Consider the following 27,937-nt stretch of genomic DNA (forward strand, 5'->3'; position numbering starts at 1 on the left):
AGCCCAATGACTTGAACCAAAACAGTTGTCAAGAAATAATACATTTGTTAATACCGTTGCGGTTGTGACATTAGATAATTCAGTACTCTTAGTTGTATGTCATTTTTAGAAATACATGTACATGCCAATATTCCTTGCATTTCGTTTTCACTCGTCATAACTTGGTCTTTCGTTTCCTTTTAGCAAGCAGTTCTCCTACACTGTCCCTGAAAACAAAATAAGAAATAGAAAACAAATGACCATGATAATAGAAATATCACCGTAGGCATAGATCTGGTGGGGGAGAATCCCCTAATATTTTGATAAGGGGGGGGGGGGGTTGGTGGTCCATACAATCATCCCAGCCTGTACTCTCATTTCCAAGAATATTTTTAAACAAATCCTCCCCTAAATGTAAATAAAGAAATCTATGCCACTGAATATCACATGTTTGAAAGCCTAAAGTGTAAAGTCAGCCGATAAACACAATTTTAAAACTATGATAAAAAATAGCACATATTTTTGTATTCTTTATAAATAGGGATGACCAATGAACCATCAACTTGATTAGAACACTCCCATAGACATGCAGGGAGCTCAACTGTGCACTGCTTGCACAGACATTTCTAAATTGATCTCATTCTTTTATTTTTCAATATTTTTCTGTAAAAATTGGGGAAGTTAAAGCCAATTATATTTTGTAACTATCTTGCAAATTACAGCAACTTATTTTGTTTTCCTGCAAGTGCGAGTCAAAATTGGTCCATCGCCACAGTGCGCTTAATTGCCAGTGGCTGAGTTCAGCACTGCTCAAGAATGGCACTGCTCAAGAATGGCACAAAATATTCAGATCAGTAAGATCAGGTGAAAAACGAGGCCTACTGAGCTGTAATTTGGCAGAGTTGCCAGTAATACCTCTATCATACCCTCTGTAAAAAGGTTAAAAAATTGAACGTGTAGATCTCGAGTTACAAATTAAATCACCAGCTTTCCTTTGGAATTTCTATACTCCTTTCGAATCATGTTAAGAAGACACATTGGAGTGCTCATTCGATGCATTTTTCACCTGATCTCAACCCTAAACATTTTCTTATATTTAGGCCTATACCATCTACAACTTGCTGCTGGCTATACCTTGTTTAGGACTTTCAAAAGAAGTACCTGAATGTGCAACCATAACTGTTTCAAAATATTTTTTTTTTTACCTTATGCCAATTTTGCTCCCAATTGCTATTTTTGGACCTTGTCATTTTCGTTCCAATGACCGGTCAGAATGGGAAACTTTGATAATTCATAATTCGAAAAGTTTTTGACCGATTTTGATCATTTAACCACCAAAATACTTCTGTTGATGAGTTCTATCCAGAAAACAATCTTTTGTAGCAATAGGGGCAACATGAAATTTTGATGGTTATCCCTATTATAAATGATGAGTTATATTTGTCTAAATCTCAAATAAAGAAAAATGCATTGGTATTTGCATCTGAATTCTTCAAATATGAAAGCATCCTTTACAGACAAGTTTTTTCAATGAATTTTCCATGTCTACTTGCCAACTACATCATAATCTCACCAATGAGGTTTAATATGAAAAGGGGTTGTGATCTTTGACATCAACATTTAGAAAGCATTTTGAAAGAAGTGTATCAATTATTACAATTCTACAAACAATACAATATTTGTAGTCCAGTATTAATAATAGTGACGATGCCTGACATATAATACCAAAAATGGACCCTTCAGTGAAACACGTCTGGTCAATATCAGGCCTTCATTTTTAAGGAGCGCGATCGCGCAGGCGCTCCTACCGCGCACCTCAAAGCATAGTCAGGAGCGTTAATAACAGCGCTCCTTATTCATGTTTAATATTGTTTGAAGAGATAATTAATTTTACTGACGCTCATTTCAGACGAAATGTCAAAAATAAATACTCCAAGAACTGTATCACATCAGCCACTCTGAATACCGATCTGTTGAAAGAGCGTGCTAGTAAAGGTTCTGCGAACGAAATAGCGCGACAATCAACTTGAGACCCAAATCATATCGGGTCATCTCATTATCGTTCCGAAAATACAAGTGCGAAGTTAGTTTCTCCATTAGAACGATACGCAGTGCTCGGAAGCATGGTTCGGAGATCGCACATACGGCCATTTTCTTTTCAATCTGCGGCGTTTTGAAGATCGGTCAATGTAATAATAATGGCTGGGCACAGATATTGCCGTGGAAATTCTGAATTGCACAGTAAACAATTGTTAAAACAAGTGAGATTTAAACTTAAAAAGGACTGATTTTTGGTGATGTTAAAAACCACCGGTACGTAATATTATCGCCTGTCTGTTGGCCCTGTTGGATTCCATTGACTATTTGTATTTTTTAGCACCTTTCATCATGTTCATCAAATTGAGCTCCTCGAAAATTGCAGGAGAGTGATTTTGAGGAGCTCGATCGAGCTCCTCAACAAAACCAGGAGTGTGATTGATCGAGCTCCACCAAATTTTAAACGTGAAGGCCTGCAATATTTATTTCTAATCATATGTATAGTATGAATGAAAGTACACAATTTGTCTAACATACCAGTTGGTTTCCCTCTGTTTACGGGCAAAGTACCCAGTACTGTTGCCCTTACTTTGCTTCATTTGTTGTGCTTTCTTGGACTTGTGCTTCTGTCTTTGATTGTGTAGATGCTGTGAGTTGACTAACTGTAGAGGTAGTTGAATTCCTAAGGGCTTCAATGTATTGACAAACTCTAGGAAAAGATGTGAGGAAGTTAGTCAAGGAAAATTCTGGGTAATACAAAGCGATTGACACTGCAGAGAAACTATTGTGCATACAATACATTTAAAATTGTGACTAAAAAAATGAAACCTTCCTAAGTATGTGTGTAATTGCCTTTCTGTATATGTCTTATTCATTAGACTCTATTGGAGGATATCCTTAAGGTTGGAGGGGATCACCACTTAGCAGTGTTTGCACTCAAATATTGAGGAAAATAAAACATACACACAAGAAGAAAGGTATGGGTTGAAGAGATCCTAAGGCTTATAAAAGAGATGCTTGATGATATTTTGATATATTATTGACCTAACCTGAGAACCATAAGACCTATGGAAATATAAATGTGGTTATTGGCTCCCTGAACTCATTCCCTATATTCAATGTATTATATTTAAGAAGTGCATTGCAGTTTTTTTAGATAAATGAATGGAACTGAAAAATATGGCTCCTGCTATGTCGCTCGCCTTAAAGAAATCCAGAATTACATGGGCAAAACTTCTGTATTTGTTCCATGTGTGTGTTTGTAAAACTGCACGATTAAGGATATTTTCTAAATTTTTCGAATGTTGACATCTATATGAATTGAGCACCTCTAGATATCAAGACCATTACAAATGTTAACCTGATCTATTAAGGGATCAGGAATGAGCGTTTTGAGCGTTTCGACAGTATTTTTTGTGGGACATGAGAGCACATCAGACATATCGAATTGTATTCTGAATATAATACAAATTTTATGACAAATTATTAAAATTTGATATTTTTCATATTTTTGATATTTAACAGTCCTCGAAGTAAATTTTATAAATCTGATGATATATTCTAAAGTGTATGTATAGCTGGGAGGAAAAGCCGACGATCAATTGAAAATTTTGACCTTTCATATTGAAGATATGGATTTTTCCCCAAAAGACCTAATTTGTTTTGGTGTTTTGGGAAAAAAAATCCATATCTTCAATACGAAAAGGTCAAAATTTTCATTTGATCGTCGGCTTTTCATCCCACCTACATACACTTTAAGTATAAATCATCAGATTTATAAAGTTTACTGAGTACTGTTAAATATCAAAAATATCAATTTTAATCATTTGCCATAAAATGTGTATTACATTGCTAATTTCAAAAATCAAAATTATTTGATATCAGAAGGACATTCTTCAGTATTCAGAATGCAATTCGATATGTCTGATTTGCTCTAATGTCCCACAATAAATACTGTCCAAAGGTTCATACCCCACCCCTTAAATGAACATGCAAGAAAACATCATTTGACAACTTGGGCTATCAAACAGGGTTAGTTAAATCCCAAGTTGAGTGAAAAAAACACACACATTTGTATTTTTTGACCAAACAATGCCCTATTTGAACAAAAAAATGCTGGACTAAAAATATGTGCGTCTCTGATGGTGTATGTAGGGGTGCAGGGGTGCGTGTGTTTCAGTTATATATAAAGGATATGTTTAGCACCATTGTTGATAAATGTCACTGCAGTTCCTTTGCTGCCTAGCCTACCAGTTCTTCCTATCTGTAATGACAAGAGAAAAGTGTACATACAATTTACATGGCTTACTGTAAAATATCACTACTGTGCACAAGAGACTGTATTTAAAACTTTGGTTCATGTCAAGTTCGGTAGTGGCGTAGGTGCATATATCACTGGTCCCAGCACAGTTAATCGCACAGAATGTAAACACACACATACAAGGGTGGTTTGAGGGCACACTTGTGGTGTAACAAAGATATTAAAGCATTGACAAAATTACCAAACCTGACCTGAACCAAACCATAGTGACATGTCACATGCATATGGCCCTGCCAGAATAGTAATTACAACATGTAAGTATTCCAATATATCCGCTCTATGAGCACTGTTTAATGCTCTTTATACTCTGAGATGCTGCATTGGTAAGTAGTCAGACAACAAGTTACACTGTCAGTCAATTCAAACTTATCTGATGGCGAACCTGCTTAAAAACTTACTAATTGTTATGAACTCCAGTCGTAAAAGCCTATCCCACAAGATGAAAGACCCCAAAGCAAAGTTGTGAATCTTGAAAACCTTTGTTGTTCTGATATATACTTCTAAACTTTGTTCAACCTAAACTAGTGACAATTATTTGTTGTTTAAACTATGTATGTCGATACAGAGCCAACTCTGTATAAGCGCAAACATTACAGAATGCGTCCTTATTGTAGGTACATGCGCCTAACTGCATAAATGTCATTCTATATCAATCCACAATGTTATGTTGAACAAAGTATACAACATCATAATAATTCACGATTGAACTATTCGCCGTAAAAGTGATAAGTAATAATCGGATTAACTACCATAGCAATAGATGAATACAATTTTGAATATATCGCCCTGCACTACAAGCAGGTTGCCCTCATCACCTGCGTCTGTCTGCAATCATAGATTGAATACAGTACCACTCTTTACAAAGATACTAATCCTACAGATGCGAGTGATCAGCATGATATAAATATTCTATAGAATTACGGTTGTAGTGCACGGCGATGCATTCAAAATTGTATTCATCCATTACGTCACTTCTATGGCAAATACCAACCTTAACTTATTTTAGATTCTTATGCTGTGACCTCTTTGAAAACTTACCTGATGAATATATTCTTCAACTGAACTTGGCATGTCAAAGTTGATCACCATGGTAACACCAGGTAAGTCAATTCCTCTACCCAGAACCCCAGTACAGACAATAACAGGATGTTCCCCTGACAGAAAACCTTGCAAGATTGTGGTCCGCTCAGTTTGGCGTTTATCTCCGTGTAGAGATACTGCTGATATTTCACACACCTTGAAAACATGAATGATTAAGAATGAATGTCTGAAGTCAGGCATATTCAATTATCAGTTTTTTAAATGATTGTATAAAACATTAACAAAGCTACATTTTGCTGAAACCCCCATTGAAATTGAACATTTACTGTAGGTTCAAAGATATGAACAGTTGTTTCCAAAACAATTTGCAACAAAAGAAATTATTGTGTTTGTTTGGCTATATTCTCCTGCTTCCGTGGAGTCAAGACGTGTCTACGCTGCGCTCCCGTACACCAATCGATCAATCGATCAACCGACTGTGTTATAGTTTCTGCTGTGTTAATTTATATTTATATTATAATATTTATATTATAATTATATTCTACATCTATATATTCATCTTCATGATCTTTGCTGTTGCTGATTATTAATTCGCTGTCATCATGGTCATCATGCAATCTTGTGTGAGGACTGTAAAATAGCAAAAAGGACGTCGGGCTGAGACAAGGGGACTTAACACTATGCTACAATTGCGTGTGTAAGCGGTTTCCACATTTGATAGCTGCTAAACCAAAAACTTCAACCAAAACCAAGAAACCAAACTGTCCTTCTAAGGACAATCGCAAGGACTATCCATACCTTTCTGTGTCACAGGCAGCAGAAGCTGTATACGCTGCACAACAAAAGAAACTGAAAACACTGAAACTTGATGATCTGAAATGTCTAAACGGAAATTTAATGCTAAGTGAAATCCGTGAAAGTATGTCGCCGTCCTTCCCAGCACCATGGACTCGGTAAAAATTGCCAACCATGCTCTCATACTGTACAACAAGATAAAGGAAAAAATAGCGACACGGATACAAGAACTCTCTGAACCTGACTTCAGTCTTCTATTAACTCCGCCGAGATCAGCCGCGACTACCGGGACACCAAGACTAACCACGCCGCCGCCACGGCCCCTGCGTCTTCCAGAACAGCCGGCAAAAGCTGAGCCTTCCGCCCCGGAACTGACGGCCCGCTTCATCGCCTGTACCAGCACATGTAAGAGCGGTCAAGCAACCAAAGGAAAGCTCGTGGAATGTACTCTATGCCAAACAATTTTTCACAGAGAATGTGTCGGGATCAGACCCACTGCTAGGTCAACATTTTGGATTTGTGCTTTTTGCAAGGATATACCCAATACTATGAAAACGCTGGTCTCCGCTTCTGAATCCCTGAGCAAAGAAATTACAGATCTACGGAATGCAAACGCGACCTTGTCAAAACTTGTGCAGGAACAACAACTTGAAATCCAAGCCCTTCAAAGCCGTGTGGAAAGTGAAACTAAGGAACATATGCCCAACCATATCGAAGAAGATCAAAGTGATAATGAACTTGATAATGGACTTGTTTCTAGCGCTGATGAATCTAGTGATCGCGTGTCTGACGACTCAGGATTTAATAGGCCTACCAACTCTGTGCTCTTGATAGGAGATTCTATCATTAGGGACATCAATGAAGGCGGTTTGCAGGATACCAAAGTGAATTGTTTACAGGGCGCTCGAAGTTGCTGACATCAAAAGGAACTAGAGGACACAGGCGTCACCCAATATGACTGCATCATCGCATACATGCAGGTACAAATGATTGCACCACGGAGCAGAAGTTACGCTTGAAGGGAGTAAAGAACTTAATGAACTCGTTAATGGACTTAGGGTAAAAGCGCCGGACGTGAAGGTGGTTCTCTCCACCGTTTGCCCACGCTCTGATGACGCCAAACATTGTTGATGAAGACCGTAATTATGGGTTAGGTAGTGATCATAATGTTCTTTTATTGACATTAAACATTAAAAAGGGTAATAATAAAAGGTGTAACACTGACAACAAGATTATCTGGAATATTAAAAAAGACACAGACTATGCAGCTTATCAAAACAATTTGCGGTTGAATTTCTGTGAATGGGATATTGATTCCTTAGACGATCCTGATGTCATATGGGATTCATGGAAAACCAAAGTTTTAGCGGCTGCGTCTGAGGGATTAGGGACTAAAGAGATTAAAGGGAAATGCAATTCATGGTTTGATAATGACATTGATTTGGCTATAAAAGATCGTAGAAACGCAGCAAGGGAGCACAGGAAGTGGGTAAAAAGTGATCAACATGATGAATGTAACAATAGGGAAGAAGGTAATAATTTATGGAAATCCTATCAAGACAAACGTGTCCATGTTAAAAATCTTGTAAAGAGTAAGATCACTCAAATGCGTGTCAATGGGTCTGTCGATATCGCAAAGAAAGGTGGCCCTGCTTGTAAAGACTTTTGGAAGATTCTTAAGAGTAATGATAACAGTAAAAATAAGTCTGCTGTTCACTGTATAAAAGCGCCTCAATCGGGTGAAATAATTTATAATAAATTAAAAATGAATCAAACTATTCTCCAATATTGGCGCACTTTAGGTAAGATGTACATGAATATTATTGAAGATGGAAACAAAGAGAGTACAAATAGAGTAAATATGGTAAATACAATGGTTAATTCCATTAGGTGTAATTCAAATGTTAATGTAAATGATGATACTTGCTTGCACGATGTTGATATTAATATGAATATTGTTTTAGAGGCACTGAGCATTGCAAAGAATAACAAATCTCCAGGTTTAGATGGAATTACAAATGAACTTCTTAAAAATGGTGCAGATTATATGCATAGAAGTATATTAGTAATGTTTAAGATGTTTATCGATCTTGAAAAAACTCCTAAAGAATGGAATCGCGGGATAATCGTTCCTATTTTCAAGAAGGGTGATCGTAAAGATTTGAATAATTATAGGGGTATTTCACTCACTTCGTGCGTTTCAAAAGTTTTCAATAGGATTATTGCGATGAGCATTTCAAAATTTTTAGAAAATTCAAATACGCTTTTGGAAGTTCAAGGAGGATTCCGCCCTGACCATAGATGTGATGATCACATATTTGCACTTAAAAGCATTGCCGCATGTCGTTCGGCGGAGGGGAAGAAAACATTCATGGCATTTTTAGATTTCCGTAAAGCATTTGATACGGTGTGGAGGGAGGGTCTTCTTTTGGCAGCCTGGAACTCGGGGTTGATGGGACGCATGTGGAGATTAATTGATGCGCTTTATGACAATGTTCAAGCTCAAGTTAAATTTGGTAATATTAAAACTGATTTTTTCGATGTCTCTGAAGGTGTTAAACAAGGCTGTGTATTGTCACCTGTATTATTCTGTATTTTCATACATGAATTTACTAAATTGCTTAAAAAGCATGAAATTGGTGTAAGGATTTATAACGTATGTGTCGGTAGCCTTTTTGGGCCGACGATGTAGTGTTATTAGTCGACAATGAACACGAGTTGAACAGAATGTTAAGTTTAGCAGCAGCATTTGCTGATGAATGGAAACTAAGCTTTAATTATGACAAATCTAATGTATTAATAATAGGCCAACGTACTGATGCAAATAAGTTGTGGAAACTAGGTGATAAATTCATATCAGAAGTAGACTCTTATAAGTATCTAGGTGTTACCATATCTCGTAATCTCTCAGATCATGGTCACGCTAAAAAAAAAAAAAAAAAAGGTAATAGAATTATTGCATATATCAAATCTGTAATAGATAATTTCGACAATTTTAATCGTGTTTATTATGGTGATATTTTATGGAGAACAATAGCGCTCCCATCAATTAATTATGCTAGTGCAGTGTGGATTCCCAGTAGTCAATCCGATATTGATAAGATTGAAAATCTTCAGCTTCAGATGGCGCGTCACATTCTCAAAGCCCCCCACAATACACCACGTGCAGCGCTCTATGGCGATTTGGGATGGGTCCCTATTTCCACGATTCAGAATTCTTTCAGAGTAAAATATTTTGCTCGTGTTATTGATTTGGAATCTCATCGCTGGCCAAAATTGCTTTTGAACACGATGAGCTTAAACATTCGAGCCTAACAAGCTGCGTTACAAATTCCTAATTAGTGTCCAAAATATTTTAAACGAATGTGATTTAGATGACGTCATCGCCTGCGCAAAGGTCGGAAAACCTCCTCGTAATCCACATTGGGTGAATTCGATTAAATGTAGTATTTATAACATCTTTAATAACAAATGGAAAGAGGACGCTCAAACTAAATCTTCACTGCGTTGATTACTTAGCAATCAAAGACGCTCCATATATGGAGACATATCTTCTAGATGCAACTGACTTTCATGGCGCCTCGTTGAAATTCAAAATTCGCTCTAACACTCTCCCGTTAGACAGTAAAATTTGTAAATGGACACCAGATAATGATGGTATTTGTAAATTATGTAATATTGATCGCGAGGATGTAAAACACTTCCTTTTCACATGCCACTCACTTAACACAATCAGGGCTGATGAATACAGTAAACTTGAGAAAGAGCTGATCAATTTAAATGGTATAGATATTTGGGAATTATTCATCTCTGGTAACTTAGACGTAAAGTATAATATGACCCTTGGAAGTGTCAAATTGTTTGATAATATAAGTAAAGCAGAAGATTTCTATCACACCTTTGATAAATTCTGCAAATCCTTCGTAAAAAGAGCATGGAAGGCAAGATCCGAATTGAGTTTGAACGCTACTGATATTTAATGTATTTATTTGTATGTGATGAATTCTGCGTTGCTAGCTACTGTATAATTGAATATTTTTATATTTTGTTTTATTTTCCTGCTTACAACCCATTTCAAGTCAACTTGGGTTGAGACAGGCAATTTCTTTTGCTTTTGTTTTATATATCTTATAATTTTGCATGTATATTTAATTGTGTTTAAATTCGTTTTATATATGTATATTATTTTTTGAACGCACCGCTGGTTAGGTGTGTGCCACTGATATAAAAGTGTATGTTCCAATAAATAAATAAATATATCTGAAGTTCATATATCCGACTTCCGACTGATTTTGCTTGATCACATAACATATTTAATTTGTAGAAATTTGAATTTTTGCATACATGCAAAAAGAATTTACATTACAGGTCAATAGTACGAAGTGTTATTAGTCTAAAACCCCAATAACTTATTTGGATGGAATTTCGAAATCTTCATCAATCTGTGTGGATTTCAAACTCAATGGAAGATGTGACCTTAATCTCCAACACAAGAAATGCACATTTCAAAGTAACTCCATTCAAAATCTACACTCCCTGTGTGGAAGATTAAGGGCATGTCTTCCAAAGGGGGTGTGTGGATTTCAACTGGAATAGCCCATTTATAACTCACCTGTTCAATTGTTTGAGCCAGTAAGTCTGCACCAAGCTTAGAGTCTACAAACACAACTATTGGGGGTCTGTCAAAAGAAAATAATTGGGATATGCTTGGTACACATGGATGAATTTGATATGATGAAATCATTCTCTATGAAGAGCACAGTATGTTCTCTACGACATACGTGCATGCTTATGTACACACATAAACCTGGACATTTGATCCAGAAACAGTTGTTTTCTGTAAAGTGATGGAAGAGCCTAGAATTTTACAACTCACAAATTCATTCAGTTTATATGGAATGTTCACTGAATATATTCAAATATTTGCCACTAATTACAGCTGGGCAGTACTTGAATAAAAGGACTGTTTTTGTATGGCATCTGAAAAAGGTGCTTAAAAATCACTGAAAAACACCAAGCTAAATAGCCAATAATGTGCAAATTTCATAGTAATATGCAGAAATGAAATGTTTTCTATCATTATTTTACAGTTTTGATGACAAGTTCCCCAATATTCATCTGCTGGGCATCGATTTTCCAACCCTACCGGTGTGTTCCTCTCAGGTCCCTTAAAAAGAGGGCACACTGTAGAATTGTGGTCTTTACACTACAGTTTTTTAACTAATGTCTTTTTGCTGTTCCATTTATGAGAAAATTGTGCTTGAAATTATCTATTTTTTCAGTATGAATTCCAAATGGAATGAGCACATTAGACAGCTCCATTTGAAATTCATACACCCTGTGTCTTCAACAGAGGGAGGGTGCATTTCAAATGGAGCTGCCTAATGTGTTCATTCCATCTGAAATTCATTCTCCCCCTGTTGAAGTTATTTCAAAAATCCTGCGGATTTTAAATGGAATGTTCCAATACCTGTAATGCCTAGGATCTTGCAGGATAGCAAAGAGTTTCTTCTTCTTGGAAGGTTCTTCCACCCACATGACAATCTGTTTAACAGATGCACACGGTGTACTTGGCTGAGAAAACAAGCAAACAACAAAGCTACTATTAGATTTTAATTTGAATCCAACACTGTCAGAAGTATCTCCGACAGTCACGTTTATAGGAAATGCAGGAATACATACCTTGCTAACATTTGAAGAGCTTATTTCCAAACTGTGTTAAGTCCACAAACACATGTTTATGATTTACCTGTGCGATTTTGCAATGGACTGTGGTGCTATAGGTATTATAATTTCAGTTGGATGCACCATTACAAAGCAAACAGTGGATGGATGCACAGTAACAATTCTGTGCGAGGCCTTCAATTCCCAAATGAGAAAAATAGTCTGCATATTGTTACCCAGCATTGTTGTGGTAAATAATGGCTTGATGATGATACAACTCATTGCTGCTAATGTCAAACTTGTCAAAGTAACTGTGATTGTATCACATAAGTAAATGAGAAACATGTGTTGTGGACTTAACACAGTATGGAAATAAGCTCTTCATGTTTTGAAAACATCTATAATCATCAGGCAAAATATGTCTGGCAATCCTGAGTTTCCTTGCTTGGTTAAAACTAACAGTTGTTGATGCTGACAGGAGACAGCTATTATATATCTTGGGTAAGTCTCTTCCACTATCTCTATTGAGCTTGGGTTTGGGTCTACTTGTGTATCAAAATTAGACTCTTTAATCTTGCAGGGAGAAAAAATGCTCTTACCTTAAAGATTGAAACATTTTCAAAATCAATGTCATGTCCCGTCTGGCCCCAGCCTGTCATCAGCAATGCCATTTTTCACCCTGATGTGGCAGTGACGCCAGTGCACATTTCATTGGACGCAGCTTCAAATTGCTAGCGTTCGCTCAAAGCAATGGCATACACATGCCTGCGTTTAAAGATGCTGCATAGATGCGCTCGCGAAACTGCTGCCTCAACGAGTTGACATCACTGCCCCATCAGGGTGAAAATTGGTATACCCTTGAATTGTTGACTGACGTATGTGAGCTGTATATATTTTCTCACCATGTTGTCACAGTCTTTACAAGGAATTCTGTACACAACACATGACAGGTTGTTTTGACCCGATTTGTCCTATTTGTTAACTTTTTTACTTACAGTGCCAATAGAAATATAGACTGGATTTCCTAGCAGTGATGAAGCCACTTGCTCTCTTGACTTAGGTATGGTGGCTGAAAACAATAATGTCTGATGGGGCTCTGGTAAATGGACAACTATATCCATAACCTGTATATTGGAAGAAGGTAAAACAAAGGTGTTATCAATACAAGTTTTGTTCAGGATGTCTACAATTTATATGCAAATTGTGATGCCAAATGTGACCTCCTCCCTCAGAATGAGCGTAAAGTTGCAAGTTGGTAGTTTCGAGACCTCCTGCTGGCTGCTGAACTGATATTGCACATGAACAAGTAGTACATGTACAAGTAGTATATTTATGTCCTTTGTCAATGCTTCATTGTGCCCCATTCATAAAGACTTACTACTAGCTTGTACTAGGCAGCCAGGTCTCAAAAATATATACCAACTTGCAACTTAACGCTCCTTTTGTGGGAGCAGGTTACAAATCAAGTAAGGCTTTTCATTCTCTTAAATTCAAACATTGTTAGCTCCAAGTGTTTGATGTTTTTTTTTTACTTTTGTGAAATGGACTGCACTGAATATTGATACTGCTTTTATTTTTGTGAAATGACTACACCAAGTTTTTTTTGAAGTAAATTCTTTGTGATTGTGAACTTTTTGTAAACATTTGTTTGGATGTAACTTTTAAAGTGTATACCCTGTGATTGATCAGGGGTGTGCCTCTAATACGAAAAATCTAAATTTACAAGCCATTTACAAGTAATTCATTTTTGATACTAGCTAATTTCAACACCTAATATAAGAAATCAATTGTTCATGTATACATGCACAAGGTGTCCCTGAAAGAACTGTATCGTCGGACACTGAGCTGTTTGGGTATTATAACGCATAAACCAATCATAACTAAATGACTGATGTGGTTGAGGAATATATCAGCTATCATACTTTTTGAATTTTGATAATTGAACGCCCATTTTTTAAATAAAAAATAAATAAAACTACCTCATTTTCAGTCTGTTCCACAGAGTCAAATATCTATCAATGACAATAGACGCCTCATGCGCTGATGATGCGCAGTGATTGGCACTCCTTGCCAGATCATCGATTGATATTTGAATCTGTGGAAAGGTTTGAAAATGAGGGAGATTCATAAAATTCCTATAATTCACGAACGGTGTGCATGGTCAATTGTCAAAATTCAAGAAGTATATGATCCACACCAGTTATTTAGTTTTAAAATATACAGATAAAATTCCCAAACAATCAAGTTTCAGATGATATAGTTCTTTCAGGGACACCCTGTACAACTCTCTAGCATTGTGCAATTTCAGTTGAAATCTATACACCCATTATGGAAGACATGACCTTAATCTCCCACGCAGGGGGTGTAGATTTCAAATGGTGTCTCCCATTCAGAGATTAAGGTCATGTTTTCCTCAGAAGGTATATAAATTTCAACTGAAATAGCAAATTCAAGTTCACTAACCTGTTGTTGAAAGCCCATGTGAAGCATTGTATCAAATTCATCAATAATTAGAACTTTGACAGCTTGCAGTGACACACCTGTGTGATTCAATAAACATGGAATTTAAGGCTAAATTTAAGTATAAAATTGATTTTTTTTTCTCCTTACAAAATGTTAACAAAACTCTACACTCACATTTCATGTAATGAAACACCTTAATATATGTAATCTATCTGTTGCTCTATGTACATACACATTTGAGACATTTCAACAACAAACCATATTCTTAACTATTCATACAGTTGCATATCTCTCATCATCATTCTTCCACTGCGGAGGAGATGCCCACAAGATTTCTCCATGTTCAGCGATCTTTGGCAAGTGTGGCTACTACTTGAATCATACCTTCATCATACCCTTGCACACATTGGATGTAGGTTAAATATGAGGTACCGTATTCATTCCAATAAGCGCCCAGGGCGCTTAACAAAGTCATTTTGGGTGGGCGCTTATTTTTTACCTGGTTTTTAGTCATCAATTACCGTCTGAAAGTATTTAGTTACTCTCAGTTAGTGCGCCCTCATATGTGTCTTAATTTAATATTATATTGACAAAATGTTTTTGAGGGCGCACTAAATACGAATTTGAGACAGAATTAGCTCAAACTTGGCCTTTTAAAGGCATTTGCAGGTGGTTATTGTGAAGTATTTTTAATATCTATACATCTGCACACTATGAAATAGCGTCATAATTTAATTTTGGTGAACATTTTGGATACTTTTGATGCTCAATTTCCCTCATACACGCATGTAAAATCACTCGACAGGTAAGCTTACTGGAAGTATTTTGACAACATTGGATGGGCGGTTAATAATTTCATATTGTGTTTGTTTCAAAGTCGCTGGGTAGGCGCTTATTGGGGCATGGGCGCTTATTGGAACGAATACGGTACATGGAAATGTAGGTGTTCTTTTACCATGAGGTGTTATGTAGACAGCAGACCTTCTGGCAGACTCTTCCTCAGGCAGACAAAGGATGTTCCCTTGGAATCTCAGCTATCGATTCCTTACAGTTGATAAGAGAATCAGTTTTGGTCATGTCATATGATGGTGTTGGAGACATGATCTATTCGTTTAATATTTAGCATAAATCCTGTAGCAGGAGGTAGCAAAAGTGTTGCTTTTGCTTTTTATGTTCATAGCCATAGGAGAATGGTCACACAGGTAGTGCAGACTTTTGCCGATATGGACGTAATCAATGTACTTACCATTTTTCTGGATTATTTCCAGTAATCTTCCTGGTGTTGCTATGATAAGCTAATATAGAAAAACATAAATATCAAGAGAGAAATTATATAGTCTGAATCACCTAGATCAAGAAAACTTCTCAAAAAACTTTGAGTAATGGTAATAATGGCCACCAATGTCAGAATAATATGAAGGAAGAGGGAGGGGGAACACACAGCCATCTGTTTGCATTGTGCTTTTGTGAGACAGTGAAACAGATGCAATGAATTTTAACTGAGAATTGTAACATTGAGGCTATTAGAATCTACTTAAATAGAGCTCAATTGATTTAGGTTAAGACAACAGTAATGGGTCTGCACATTTCTTTAACACAGTTCTAATTAAACCAGAACAAAACAAAACTAAGACCCTGTTAGAATTAATTGAAGAGTGGTTTTCCCAAAACTCACCAAGTCCACTTTGACCCAATATGAGATCATCTTTTAGCCAGAGTAAGTTGTGCAATACCAGTGCAAGTGCAATACCAGGGCGTGAGGACTGAGTGAGTTTTGCAAAGGGGTTACTCCATACCATACCAAGGAGGGCCCCACCTGACCCTCTTAGATTTGCTTTATATTTTACTAATATGTTGTACCTGTAAAACTATTAAAAACTTGGAAGTTTGAGGTCTGTAGCTCTTACAGATTTTCTGTGGCAGCCATTTAAAGTTGCAGTAGGGGGTCTAAATTTGGACCCAAAAGCTGCCCTGAAAATAAATTTCATATTTGGGAGTCATTTCAGACCATCCTACTCCAACTTCAAATGGCTGCCATAGAAAATCCATAAGAGCTACAGACCTCAAAGTTACAGGAACATATGAGTAAAATATAAAGCAAATCTGAGGGGATCAGGTGGGGGCCCTCCTTGATATGGTATGGAGTGACCCAAAGGTAAAGCAGAGTCACCTGGCTGCTGATAGAGGACTGTGTGACTTTGGAAAACCAATCTTCAATAATTACTTATGGTATAATTTATGGTACAATTTTTTCAATGGAAACTGGTAAAAAAAAAAGACATTTACCTGAATCCCTTGACTGAGCCTGTGTAATTGAGGTGGTAATGGCATTCCTCCTACCAATAATGCTGTCTTCATGTTTGGTAAACCTACAAAATATGATATCAACAACTTCATTTCTGTCAGCATTACTGTTTTCATTATTTATAACATACTAAACTCTTTAATATGCATATGGTGAATGAACCAATGACAGCAGACCTTTCATAAGATTATTCCATACATTGATACGTCAATGCACAGGTGCAGTATGTACTTGAACCATGTACATGTACATACCTACGTTGTGATGGTTAAGTCAATTATATTACAGGTGAAGATTTTTTTAAGCTAGATACTGACAGGGATTTCTTGCCATTTCATTTTAGGATGGGGATTTTAAGCATTTTAAAGATTTTAAAAGGCAAATTGGACTATTCCAGTTGAAATCCATTCACCCCCTATAGACCACTTGACATGTGACGTCATTGCCCGGCAGTATGCGCACGCAGTATGGCACTTTCCATTGTTCTTTGCCCGGCAGTGTGCGTGCGCATCGTAGTTTGCTCAGGGCATGTGTATTTTAAATCTCCCACCACATTTCATATAGTACAAGAAAGCCATTGAACAGTGAAGCGGTTCGTTCGAGCATATCGAAAGACCAATCCCTCGCCTTTGTTGATAAACATTGATTTCAAGTGGTCTATAGAAGACATAATATCCAATCCAAAGGGGTATAGATTTTAAATGGGAGTAATCCATTCAGGTAACCTCATTTGAAATTCACACTCCCTGTGTGGGAGATTACGGTCATGACTTCTGTACAGGGTGTATGTTTTTCAACTGGAATAGCTATTAATAATTCTGTGATGTTCTATGATTTTGTTAAAGTTTGTATATGTGTCAATTGACAATGAACTATAACAAAATCATACAAATAGTTACACCTTATTTATGATTTCCCAGTTTATAGAACATGTACATTACAGAGCAAATATAAATAAAAATTACACAGACTGGCAAAGTGACAGACAATCCACATGTACATCTATGTCCACTTACCCTTCATAAGTTGCTTTGCCTGGTCTTCAATTTGCATAGCTAATTCCCTGGTTGGTGTTAGAATCACTGCTAATGGAGTTCTACATTCTGTTGCTTTACATACCATATTGTACATGTTCAGTATTGTTGGAATAAGAAATGAAGCAGCTAAAAAGAAATATTTAAAAAAAAAAAATACAATAAAACCAACACATTAATAACAAGGTCCCAGATTAATAGCAAGTGCTTTGACAAATTTCTTTCATTAAAGACGCCACATAGATGTGCATGCAAAATGGCTGCCTCAAAGCGCTAACAAAACCTCCCCATCAGGGCAAAAAATGGTATAGTTTCTGTCATTTATTTTTATTTCGGAACCAATTATCCAGATGATCTATACATAAAATCACTTGATTAATAACCTGGACCTTCAAAAGCAGTCTTAGAATAACGCTCAATATGGATGGAACGCCATTTGACCGTGGCTTTACAACAGCATGTGATGATCTAATAGGAAACAATATACACATCAAGAAATCACATTTATATTGCATTATTGCAGCATCCAACAATTTTGGGCCCATATAAATGACTAGGTTTGATTCTTCTTTTGGATTTGGATAAAGTTTTAGAATATTGACCATTATCATCAACATGAAATTAAACCAACAAGAAAATTGCCTCCCACAGTAAAGGATAGTGTGCATGTACTGGATACAGATCATGGGTGACCTTGTGGACTTCCTGGTCTAGCCAAACTGACAACAACTGGCTTAGGAGGTAATTCATTACTCATGTTCAATATTTGGCAATTTTCTGGACTGAAAAGTAACTACCGTAACTGTAAAGAGAATAGGTCCAGGGCGTCGCTAGACCAATATGATTCGGGGGTGTACAGTATGGAAAGTTTTTGTAATCTGTTGACCCAAAATTTTTTTAGCCAGGACGGCGCTCAGAAATCTAAAAAGTGATAATAATAATAATAATAACTATTATACCAGTCACAGTAGGTCTATTACGTTGTAACAACACAATTTCGTAACACATTAATCTTTTATATGGCTCTCACAATTTGCCGACAATCACACATACCTTTGACTACCGTACATTTGCCGACAGTCACATGGTTTTGCCGACAGCAGTCATATTTTGCCGACAAAATTGTGTATTGGGGGTGTCACACCCCCTCTAGCGACGGCCCTGAATAGGTCCAGAAATAGCTTCAGTAGAACTGAAAAGGAGTTGCCTTCAAATCATTGAGCCTTGTTGTACACTACATTGAGGGTGTCACAATATTTTATCATTATGTAATTCACTTACTCTTTCCTGAGCTTGTCTGTGCACACACCATTGTATCTCTATTACACAAAGCTGTTGGAATAACCTGCATCTGAACTGGTGTGGGATTCATATAACCAGCAGTCTCCAGGTTGCTTTGCACTGTATCAGAAATGGGAAAGAATTTGTAAGAAGCAAATTTGGTATATTTGTTTGTCCATCTGGCTCTCTGCTTGTCACTCCATATACCTGTCTAATTGATCAAAACTTGCAAAAAAATCAATGCAACTTTTGAAAAGTCAGTCTGAAACAATTTATTTATTTATTATGGTATAAGAATACTGTATACGAATAAATCACCCAACTATAGTATTATCACAGACCAGCGGTATGGGTAAACTGATAAAAGTCTGACTTATGATGAAGTCAGACATTTCACCGGTCATGGGTAGCGTGGTCTTAAAGTGAGGATGAGACCAAATAAATTTAACATTTTGAATCAACAACCCAAAAGCATGAAGTCTGAAAACTGAGATTTTAAGTTGCAACATTTTAATATTAACAATATTTAATAAATAAGTCCCCTGCAAAAATGTTTTTCTGCAGACCAATACAAAATACTGGGCCAATAAATCGTTTAAAATCCGATGATGTGCACTTCGACCATATTCTGGGCACCAACCGAAATAAAAATGGCCCTTTTCCCAAACATAAAATAATAAAATAAAATAAACACTGCATAGCGTTACTACCGCCACAAAATTACTTCAGAACAATTCATGAAAAAAATCATAACAACAATCGCACCATAACATATCCTGGAGTTAATTCCAGAATGAAAGCCTAAATCTTTAAAAAAAAATACTTACCAGAAAGGTCATCATAAAAGAAGAATTTGGGTTTGTTTAAAAAGGCACATAAATTATTTTGTCAACGTTAATAGGCCTAACTTATATGCAAAAGCTCCCATCCATCACATTATTTAAAAACCAGTCACACAAAGCTGAAAAGCAAAGCAAAAGGTTTTGGCCTCACACACCAGTAACATCCATCCCTTTCAACTGTCAGATGCAAACTGCTCACAGACAGATCTAAATTCATCCACTCACACACTTCAATGAGCAGGGCAAAAAATCACACCCAATGTAACAAAGAAATGATGAAGAAAACAGGTGAGCAGTAACAAAGTCAGAAAGCAGAATAAAAAGCTATCGAATTAAAAAATCAATGAAGTTACTAGTCAGAAAAAAATAAGCAGGGTGAAACAAAATATGAGCAAGATTTAAAAATACATAGGGTGTAAAAAATAAGAAGCATTAATTTTAAACAATTCTAAATTGTGACAGTATGGTGGATCTTCTATATTTGTTTTTACTGCACACGCATGGGTCAAGTTTGCTTGCTCCTCTAAGGTGTCTATTGTGTCTTTCTTTTTTTTGAGCAGGAGGCATGTGACTGTGCTTCTTAAGATTTTAACCAGCTTTTGACCAAAGCCACAAAGAACTCTCTCCTGTCAACCAAAGAGCAGTCAAGTTAGCTCAATTAATAAGGCCTCTAACTAGGGTGCAAGAGGTTGTGGGTTCAAACCCTGGTGGTGGTTTAGTATGCTCTCATGGAAAAATGGTGACATCCCGCTATCTCTAAGGTCCGCTATCTCTAAGGTCCGCTATCTCTAAGGTTCGCTATCTCTAAGGTTCGCTATCACTAACGTGTAAAGTCTATGGAGACAGAATCCCGCTATCTCTAATAGAGAAAAGGGTTCGCTATACCTAAAAAAGGTCCGCTACTTCTAAGGTTCGATATCACTAATTTAAAATAAGGTTCGCTAGTTCTAAGGTTCGATATCACTAATTTTAAATAAGGTTCGCTATCACTAATTTAAAATAAGGTTCGCTATCACTAATTTTGAATAAGGTCCGCTATCACTAATTTATTGAAGGTTCGCTATCGCTAAGGTTCGTTATCACTAATTCCAATAAAGGTTCGCTATACCTAAGGTTCGCTATCACTAATTTTAAATAAGGTTCGCTATCCCTAATTAATTAAGGTTCGCTATCTCTAAGGTTCAAGTTATCACTAATTTCGATTAGGGTTCGCTATACCTAAGGTTCGTTATCACTAATTTTAAATAAGGTCCGCTATCTCTAATTTTAAAAAGGTCCGCTATCTCTAATGTTAAAAAGGTCCGCTATCTCTAATTTTTAACAAGGTCCGCTATCTCTAATTTCAAATAAGGTCCGCTATCTCTAATTTTAAATAAGGTCCGCTATCTCTAATTTCAAATAAGGTCCGCTATCTCTAATTTCAAATAAGGTCCGCTATCTCTAATTTTAAATAGCGCCCGCTATTCCTAATTTTATATAAAGCCCACTATACATCTCTAATTTTCAATAAAGTTCGCTCTTTCTAATTTAAATTAGCCCACTATCTCTGACTTAAAAGTTATTTTAAATAAAGCGGGAAAGGCGCCCTCGAGTTGAATAGTTTATACGGGTGAAAATATACACATAAAGTACACGAACTCTTAAAAAAAAAAAAGCCGTTTCTTAAACACACTAAAACTAAATTACAAGATAAAGTAGTCAATAGATAGAGAATTTTGTCATGCATATTTTCATGGCCTGCTACTATAAACTTGATGTGGGAGTTACCACCTGTTGATGGAAGCAGGAGGCTGCGGTCTTCGGATGGCTGGTAAAGCTGCCAATCTGAAGCCTGATGTGTTATTGATGTAACTGCTTTATGGTAGGATGTTCCAAATGACACTGACCCCAAAGTGACCCCTTTTGTTGGGAAAAAATCCTTGTTTTCCTTTCCATCACATGTTGTTTGGAAGATATAAATTGATATTTTTGATGATAGTACTTTTATTCCTAACATCTATTGATATCTTCATGAAAATTGCAAATCAGCAACTATAATGCGTTGAATTCGCCAGCGTGTCTAAAGTATATATAGAAGAAAATAACCCCAAAATTAATGATTGTGAAGCAGTTTCCGGCAAAAGTTTATCACGCCTATAGTCCCAACTTTGCATAAAATCGTGTTTTACAGCTCTTGTGAATGTGATCTCTATAAATTTGAAAATAAAATGCAAAAATTTGAGCAATGTTTACGATTATGTGCGCATGAACATACGAGTTCAAAACGTGGTTAGCAGTCAGATGTAGGGTCTAAATACGGGAAAATCTGTCGCTAATTTTCTTAAAAAGTGGGCCTAAACCTAAAAATGTGGTGTAATTTTCAGATATGCGGAATTTTGTTCTGATTTATGATATCAACAATATTATTATAAAGTTGGAGGTAACTCGACTAATGTCCTAAAACGCGACCCCTATTTAGCACGTAGATTTAGGGAAAAAAGTCTGAAATTAATTGGCAACTTCTGTAGATTAAATTCAGACTTCCGCTCTACCTCATGGTTCATTTAGAATTGGGTAACTGAATCATGAAAGTACTCCGTCCTTCGGAGGGACGTTAAGCCGTCAGTCCCGTGTGCAGAGAGCCATACCTGTATATGTATTTCGCAGCCAGTTTGAAATGAGTAGGGTGTTAACCCCTGACTGTTCCCAACCCGTCCCGGTGTTCAAATGGACCCCAATGGAAATAAGCTTCAATAGAGGCTTTCTTGGGTTATCCAGGGTTGTCAAAACCCGAACAAATCAAATCAAATAAAAAAATTAGCATAGATTATCGAGAGGGCAGTACACAGCCCACTGTTTTTGCCAGGCTTATTGACAATCGTGTGTGGTATTGCATATCGTATGGATTCCCCATCTCTTTTCCCCTCCTCTCCCTATCTCCCCCTCTCTTTTCCCCTTCTCTTTTTTCCTCTCTCTCTCTCCTTTTCCCCTTCGCTAGGGGCGGGGCCCAAATAGCGCTAGGGGGCGCAGGGTCTGAGGGGCCGGGGCCCAAATAGGCAATTTTGTCATTGTCCCACCTGCCCCCCCCCCCACCGCATCACCACCCGCCAGGCAGCTACGCCACTGGATCAGAAAAGATATTCTCTGGTTTGATCAAGTAAAATAGGGTGCATAAATTATGATGCATCAAATGGCTTCAATTGGAATTAATTTCCTTAATTTTGGAAAATTTTCCAATTTTTAACTTCCTCAGACACCTCCCCCTGCATAGACAATAGCCGATTTCGTTTTTGTCACCCGGTACTTTATGTTTAACACAATTATTTTATAGGCCTACAATTATAACAGAAAAACTTGTGCCAAAATGGTCCACCAAATGACTTTAATTAGGTCTTCATTTTAGAAAGGTTTCTCACTTCTTAGGGGGACACAACATACATGTATATCCCCAACACCTGAGCGCAACGCGATCGGCTATCAATTGTAGGCCTATACTGGTACGCTGACGGTGAACTGATTCAAATCTCTTTCTGGGTTGTTCGGACCGGACCAGTATACGTAGTTAGCGATCTTGCAAACTTTATCATGTTTATTAAAATAAAATTACTGATCATAGCGAACCTTACAGTAAATTAGAAATAACGGGTCCTATTTTAAATTAGATGGGCCTTATAGCGGGCCTTATTTTTAATTAGAGATAGCGGGCTTTATTTTAAAATAGCTTAATTTTATTTTCAATTACAGATATGAAGCGGGCTTTATATAAAATTAGAGTTAGCGAACCCTATTTGGAATTAGAGACAACGAACCTTATTTGAAATTAGTGATAGCGAACCTTATTTAAATTTAGAGATAGCGAACCTTATTTAAAATTAGAGATAGCGAACCTTATTTAAAATTAGATATAGCGAACCTTATTTAAAATTAGAGATAGCTAACCTTATTATAAATTAGAGATAGCGAACCTTGTTTGAAATTAGAGATAGCGAACCTTATTTAAAATTAGTGATAGCGAACCTTAGAGATAGCGAACCTTAGAGATAGCGAACCTTAGAGATAGCGGACCTTATTTGAAATTAGAGATAGCGAACCTTAGGGATACCGGGATTGTTAAAATTAGAGATAGCGGACCTTATTTTAAATTAGTGATAGCGAACCTTAGAGATAGCGAACCTTCAATAAATTAGTGATAGCGGACCTTTTTTAAAATTAGAGATAGCGGACCTTATTTAAAATTAGTGATCACGAACCTTAGGTATAGCGAACCCTAATCGAAATTAGTGATAACGAACCTTAGAGATAGCGGACCTTTTTCGTAATTAGTGATAACTTGAACCTTAGAGATAGCGTAACCTTAGAGATAGCGAACCTTAGAGATAGCGAACCGTACCCGGAAAAATTGAGTTAGTTTGAAATTCCCCTTGATAAGGAACTTATGCTAATTGTCTTGTTGTAATCCGTACAAAACTCAGGGAGCTGATCCTGTAGAGAATCTGTAGAGAATGTTGCCATGAAAAGCCGAGTATCTAAGCATTACTATAGTTTACTTTAGGTTCTTCAGTGGTTTGCCGATTTGGTGTTGTTTACAGCTTTAACACCAAAGAGGGGTTGTGATTGGCTAATTGAAACATGTCATCATCACATCAGTACCTTGTTCGCTGACCCTGGCACGACCTAGTTCTTTTTATGTGATAATCAGGAAGAGCAGCAGGACACTGCTGAAGAACCTTGCAGAATACTATAGCTATGCTCTGCTGTTGCATGTATGGCATTGTATAATATTATTTCACTAAATCCCATGTCCACATTTAAGTATGTGTAAGTACTTACTAGTCTTTGGCATGCCTAGATGTGAGAATTCAACTATGGGTCTTGGAATATCCACTCCTTCAACAAAGATTTCAACCTATCATAGAAAAAGCACAAACAAATGTATTATATTACTGCTGATAAAGCACCCAGATAGCAAGACTATGTTGGGCCAATGTTGGCATATTGGATGCCAAAGCTGTAGTTGGGCAAGTTTCATTTAGTTAAATGTTGGTCCAAAGTTGGCATTCCAACCAAATGCAAAAAGATATATAACATTTTATGCACTTGAATAATATAAGGGTGTGCTGACCGCGGCTGTATTTGGACATAACATGATTGCGTACTGGTGTATTTATTCTCTGGCAGTATGTCCTTTGTCAGCTTTTCGATTCTTTCATAGAGAAAGCAAAAAATAAAGTTAAATTTTCAAGTCTAAAAGAGGAAAATAATGATACCCAAAATAAAAGTGATGGTTTTGAACGAGGTTACTGACTGAAAATTTTTTCTTAGAGACTGGATGAAGAATTACCTTTCAATTGACCCACCGGCTGTTTACTCGATTTTTGGTGTTTTCTACTTTTTTTTCTATTAAAATCTCTATCTTCAAATCTGAGCCACTCTTTTTCAATTATATACAGACTTTTTAGCCTGGCTTAATCAAGCATTTTGTTTGAGCCTGGTTGCATATATTTTCACATGGAGTGACCATTTATAAAAACAAATACACACACACACCTGTGCTCTAATCTCCTGCACCTGTTCCTTGCTGATATCAGAGATGTCTTCATGTTCATTGTATGTATAACCTACTGGTGGAGCAGGAAGATGAGATGATGATTCAATGTCATCAGTCAGCTCTTCTTGAACTTCATCAGTACCAATGGAGGATGATGATGATGACCCATCTGGAATACCTGTCAACTGAAATCAAAACATTAGTTTTGTTGTTTGTCAGATGCTGAGATGCAAAAATGTAAAATGTGCATCTTTATTTCATTTTGCTGGACCTACACTACTCAGTGTATCACAATTCCTTTTACTATACCCACATTTCTCAAAATCATCAAATAAAACTCAAACACATTTTCACACCTGCAACACCTTATTCTTTGTTATTTGAAGGGCATAATATGCAGGCTTGGGCGATATCGCACCCTGCGATATATTGTGATATTAAAATCCTTATCACGATAACGATATGTAGAAATAGTGACAGGCGATATACTTATAATTGGTCTCCCATCCACTCAGCAGGCCACGATCAACGAAATGTTCAATGCTCATGAGGGCAGCAGTGGTCCCCCATCCACTCAGCAGGCCACGATCAACTTATTAAATGTTCATTACCGTTCATGCAATGCAATATAGCGGAAACCATGCACAATTATAATGGCAGCAAATGGTTTCAGACTGTTTTTAATAACGTTTCGTATAAAGAAGCTGTTTTGAAGGATGGCAGTGGATTGAATAAGTATGTTTTGTACTTGTTTATTTGTATACTAATTGCTTCACTGTTTGCCGGTCCGTTTTGCACCGATACCAGTGAACTTCTGATGGCATGCATGTATGGATAAAAATATGGTCAGATGGCGATATCGCGATATGTTTTTGGCTGCGATATGCAATATGCAAAAGACTGACGATGCCCAAGCCTAATAATATGTAGGCTAACGATTCATGTAAGATCCTTGAAGCACTCAGTCTATGAAGCCTCTTACCATCCTCTTTCTCTGTAGGATATTGGCCTTTTAATATTTTATACTGTGAGCTTTTTTGACCGCTTTTGTTCAATTTTGATCCCTGAATGTCACCTCCCCCTGACTCCCTCTGGAGATATCCACTGAAAGCACTCTAAACTATATCATGCCAGTGTTATAGATGAGTTTACCTCAATGTTTATCAACAACGGCAAGGGACTGGTATATCGATATGCTTGAGTGAACCCCATGCAACCACTACACTGTTCAATTGCCTTATTGTGCTGTGGCGGGAGTTTTAAAAACATGAGCCCTGAACAAAATATGATGTGTGCGCATACTGCCAGACAAATACCAATGGAAATTGTGATGATGCATGTGCATATACTGCCAGGCATTGAAGTCAGAAGTCAACTCATCTATAGGAATTAATTTTAACTTATTTGAGCAATCAATGCTGAAATACAAAATATTTACATTTTTATGATTTCCACTGACCAATATCAAATACCACTATATGCCCAAATTGATCGGGAACTTCCTGAATTTCATACAAGACATGTACCATCCCACACAGTAATAACAATACACAAACAAAAAATTCCAAACCACATACCTCCATCAACCTACTAGCAGTATTTTTCTTGATACTTCTGGCAAGATTCCTAGCTTTACATTCCAGACTACACACATCCACATCTGTCCTACTACAGATGTACTCCCCATAACGTCCACATACAACACACTTGGGTTCATCTGGCTCCGGCCATCTCTGATTCTTACTGAATGAAACTATTGGTGCTTCATCACCTTCTTGTTCTTCATCATCCTTTTCTTGTTTTTCAGGTTTAATTTGAGCACTGCCTGCAATGTCTATTTCATCTTGTTGTTTACTTGCATTTGTAGTTCTACTGTTAGCAACATCACTAGCGACTGGTGAAGAGTCATCATCTTGTAACTCATCTGATGTCCTCAGTGATTGCAATACAAATTCTGAGCTGTCAGATGTGTCTAATTTCAGGGAGGTTTCACCAACTAATTTATGCTCAGGAATGGATTTTTCTTGGTCTTCATTTGTTGAAACCAACCGAAGTTCATCATCATCAGATTTATGAGTGAGCTTCTGTTTCTTTTGTTCTTCATTGCTGACTGTGCTTTTGTCAGGATCTATTGTTGCAAGTCTTTTCACAGGCTTTTTAGGTGGAGGTTTCGATTCACAGATCTGGGCACAAACATCTATGTAAAGCAAATGAATGATGAAATTGATGAAATGTCACCAAAAGTACATATTGCATGGATTTAGTGAATGGTTTTTTTTTTTGGGGGAGGGTGCAGCTGGGACTCGAAAAAAACTGCCAGACTTTTGATTGGAAAAAAAAACAGGGTTTTCAGCCGTCTTGACGGTCTTTCCACAATTGGTCAGCAGTAAGGCCTGAGAAGAAAGCTCATCATGAACTAAAACAAATTATGATATTATTTAGAAAAAAATTAACTTAATATACCGGGTGAATATTTTCAGGTTGTGATAAATAAAAATAAACATTAACCGCACATTGGTACTCGTCTGTCTGAATTTCATCAACCAAGATTTCCCCCATCAAACCATCGTTCATGTCGTTACGGAAAGCATACAAAAAGTGCAAGATTTCCTGGCAGGGTTCGATTTACTTTGAAAAATTTGCGTACGG

General features: G+C 36.9%; 1 protein-coding gene across 1 annotated transcript; it reads right to left on the reverse strand.

The window, feature by feature from the left end:
* Positions 1–27,862, reverse strand: LOC140159467 (probable ATP-dependent RNA helicase DDX59). Its single transcript, XM_072182953.1, has 16 exons — positions 27,802–27,862; positions 26,866–27,485; positions 25,288–25,473; positions 24,571–24,646; positions 18,920–19,039; positions 17,621–17,767; positions 16,586–16,668; positions 15,546–15,594; positions 14,300–14,376; positions 12,832–12,960; positions 11,643–11,746; positions 10,785–10,851; positions 5,375–5,572; positions 4,211–4,279; positions 2,554–2,735; positions 1–206 (listed from the first exon to the last, which is right to left on the reverse strand). The coding sequence occupies exons 1-16, from the start codon at positions 27,860–27,862 to the stop codon at positions 155–157; spliced, it is 2,220 nt and encodes a 739-aa protein (XP_072039054.1). The 3' UTR covers positions 1–154.
* Positions 27,863–27,937: the final 75 nt, after the last annotated feature.

Source organism: Amphiura filiformis, chromosome 8 (genome assembly GCF_039555335.1).
Source record: "Amphiura filiformis chromosome 8, Afil_fr2py, whole genome shotgun sequence".
In the NCBI taxonomy this organism is placed as follows: domain Eukaryota; kingdom Metazoa; phylum Echinodermata; class Ophiuroidea; order Amphilepidida; family Amphiuridae; genus Amphiura; species Amphiura filiformis.

What these genes read in the sequence shown, in the direction of transcription:
- LOC140159467 (XM_072182953.1), bottom strand. Translation starts at nt 27,862, where the DNA reads ATGAACGATGGTTTGATGGGGGAAATCTTGGTTGATGAAATTCAGACA. An exon ending in TCAGACAGACGAGTACCAAT is followed by an intron (nt 27,486 to 27,801) that starts GTGCGGTTAATG and finishes TGCTTTACATAG; the next exon opens with ATGTTTGTGCCCAGATCTGT. An exon ending in GGCTCAGTCAAGGGATTCAG is followed by an intron (nt 15,595 to 16,585) that starts GTAAATGTCTTT and finishes TTTCTATATTAG; the next exon opens with CTTATCATAGCAACACCAGG.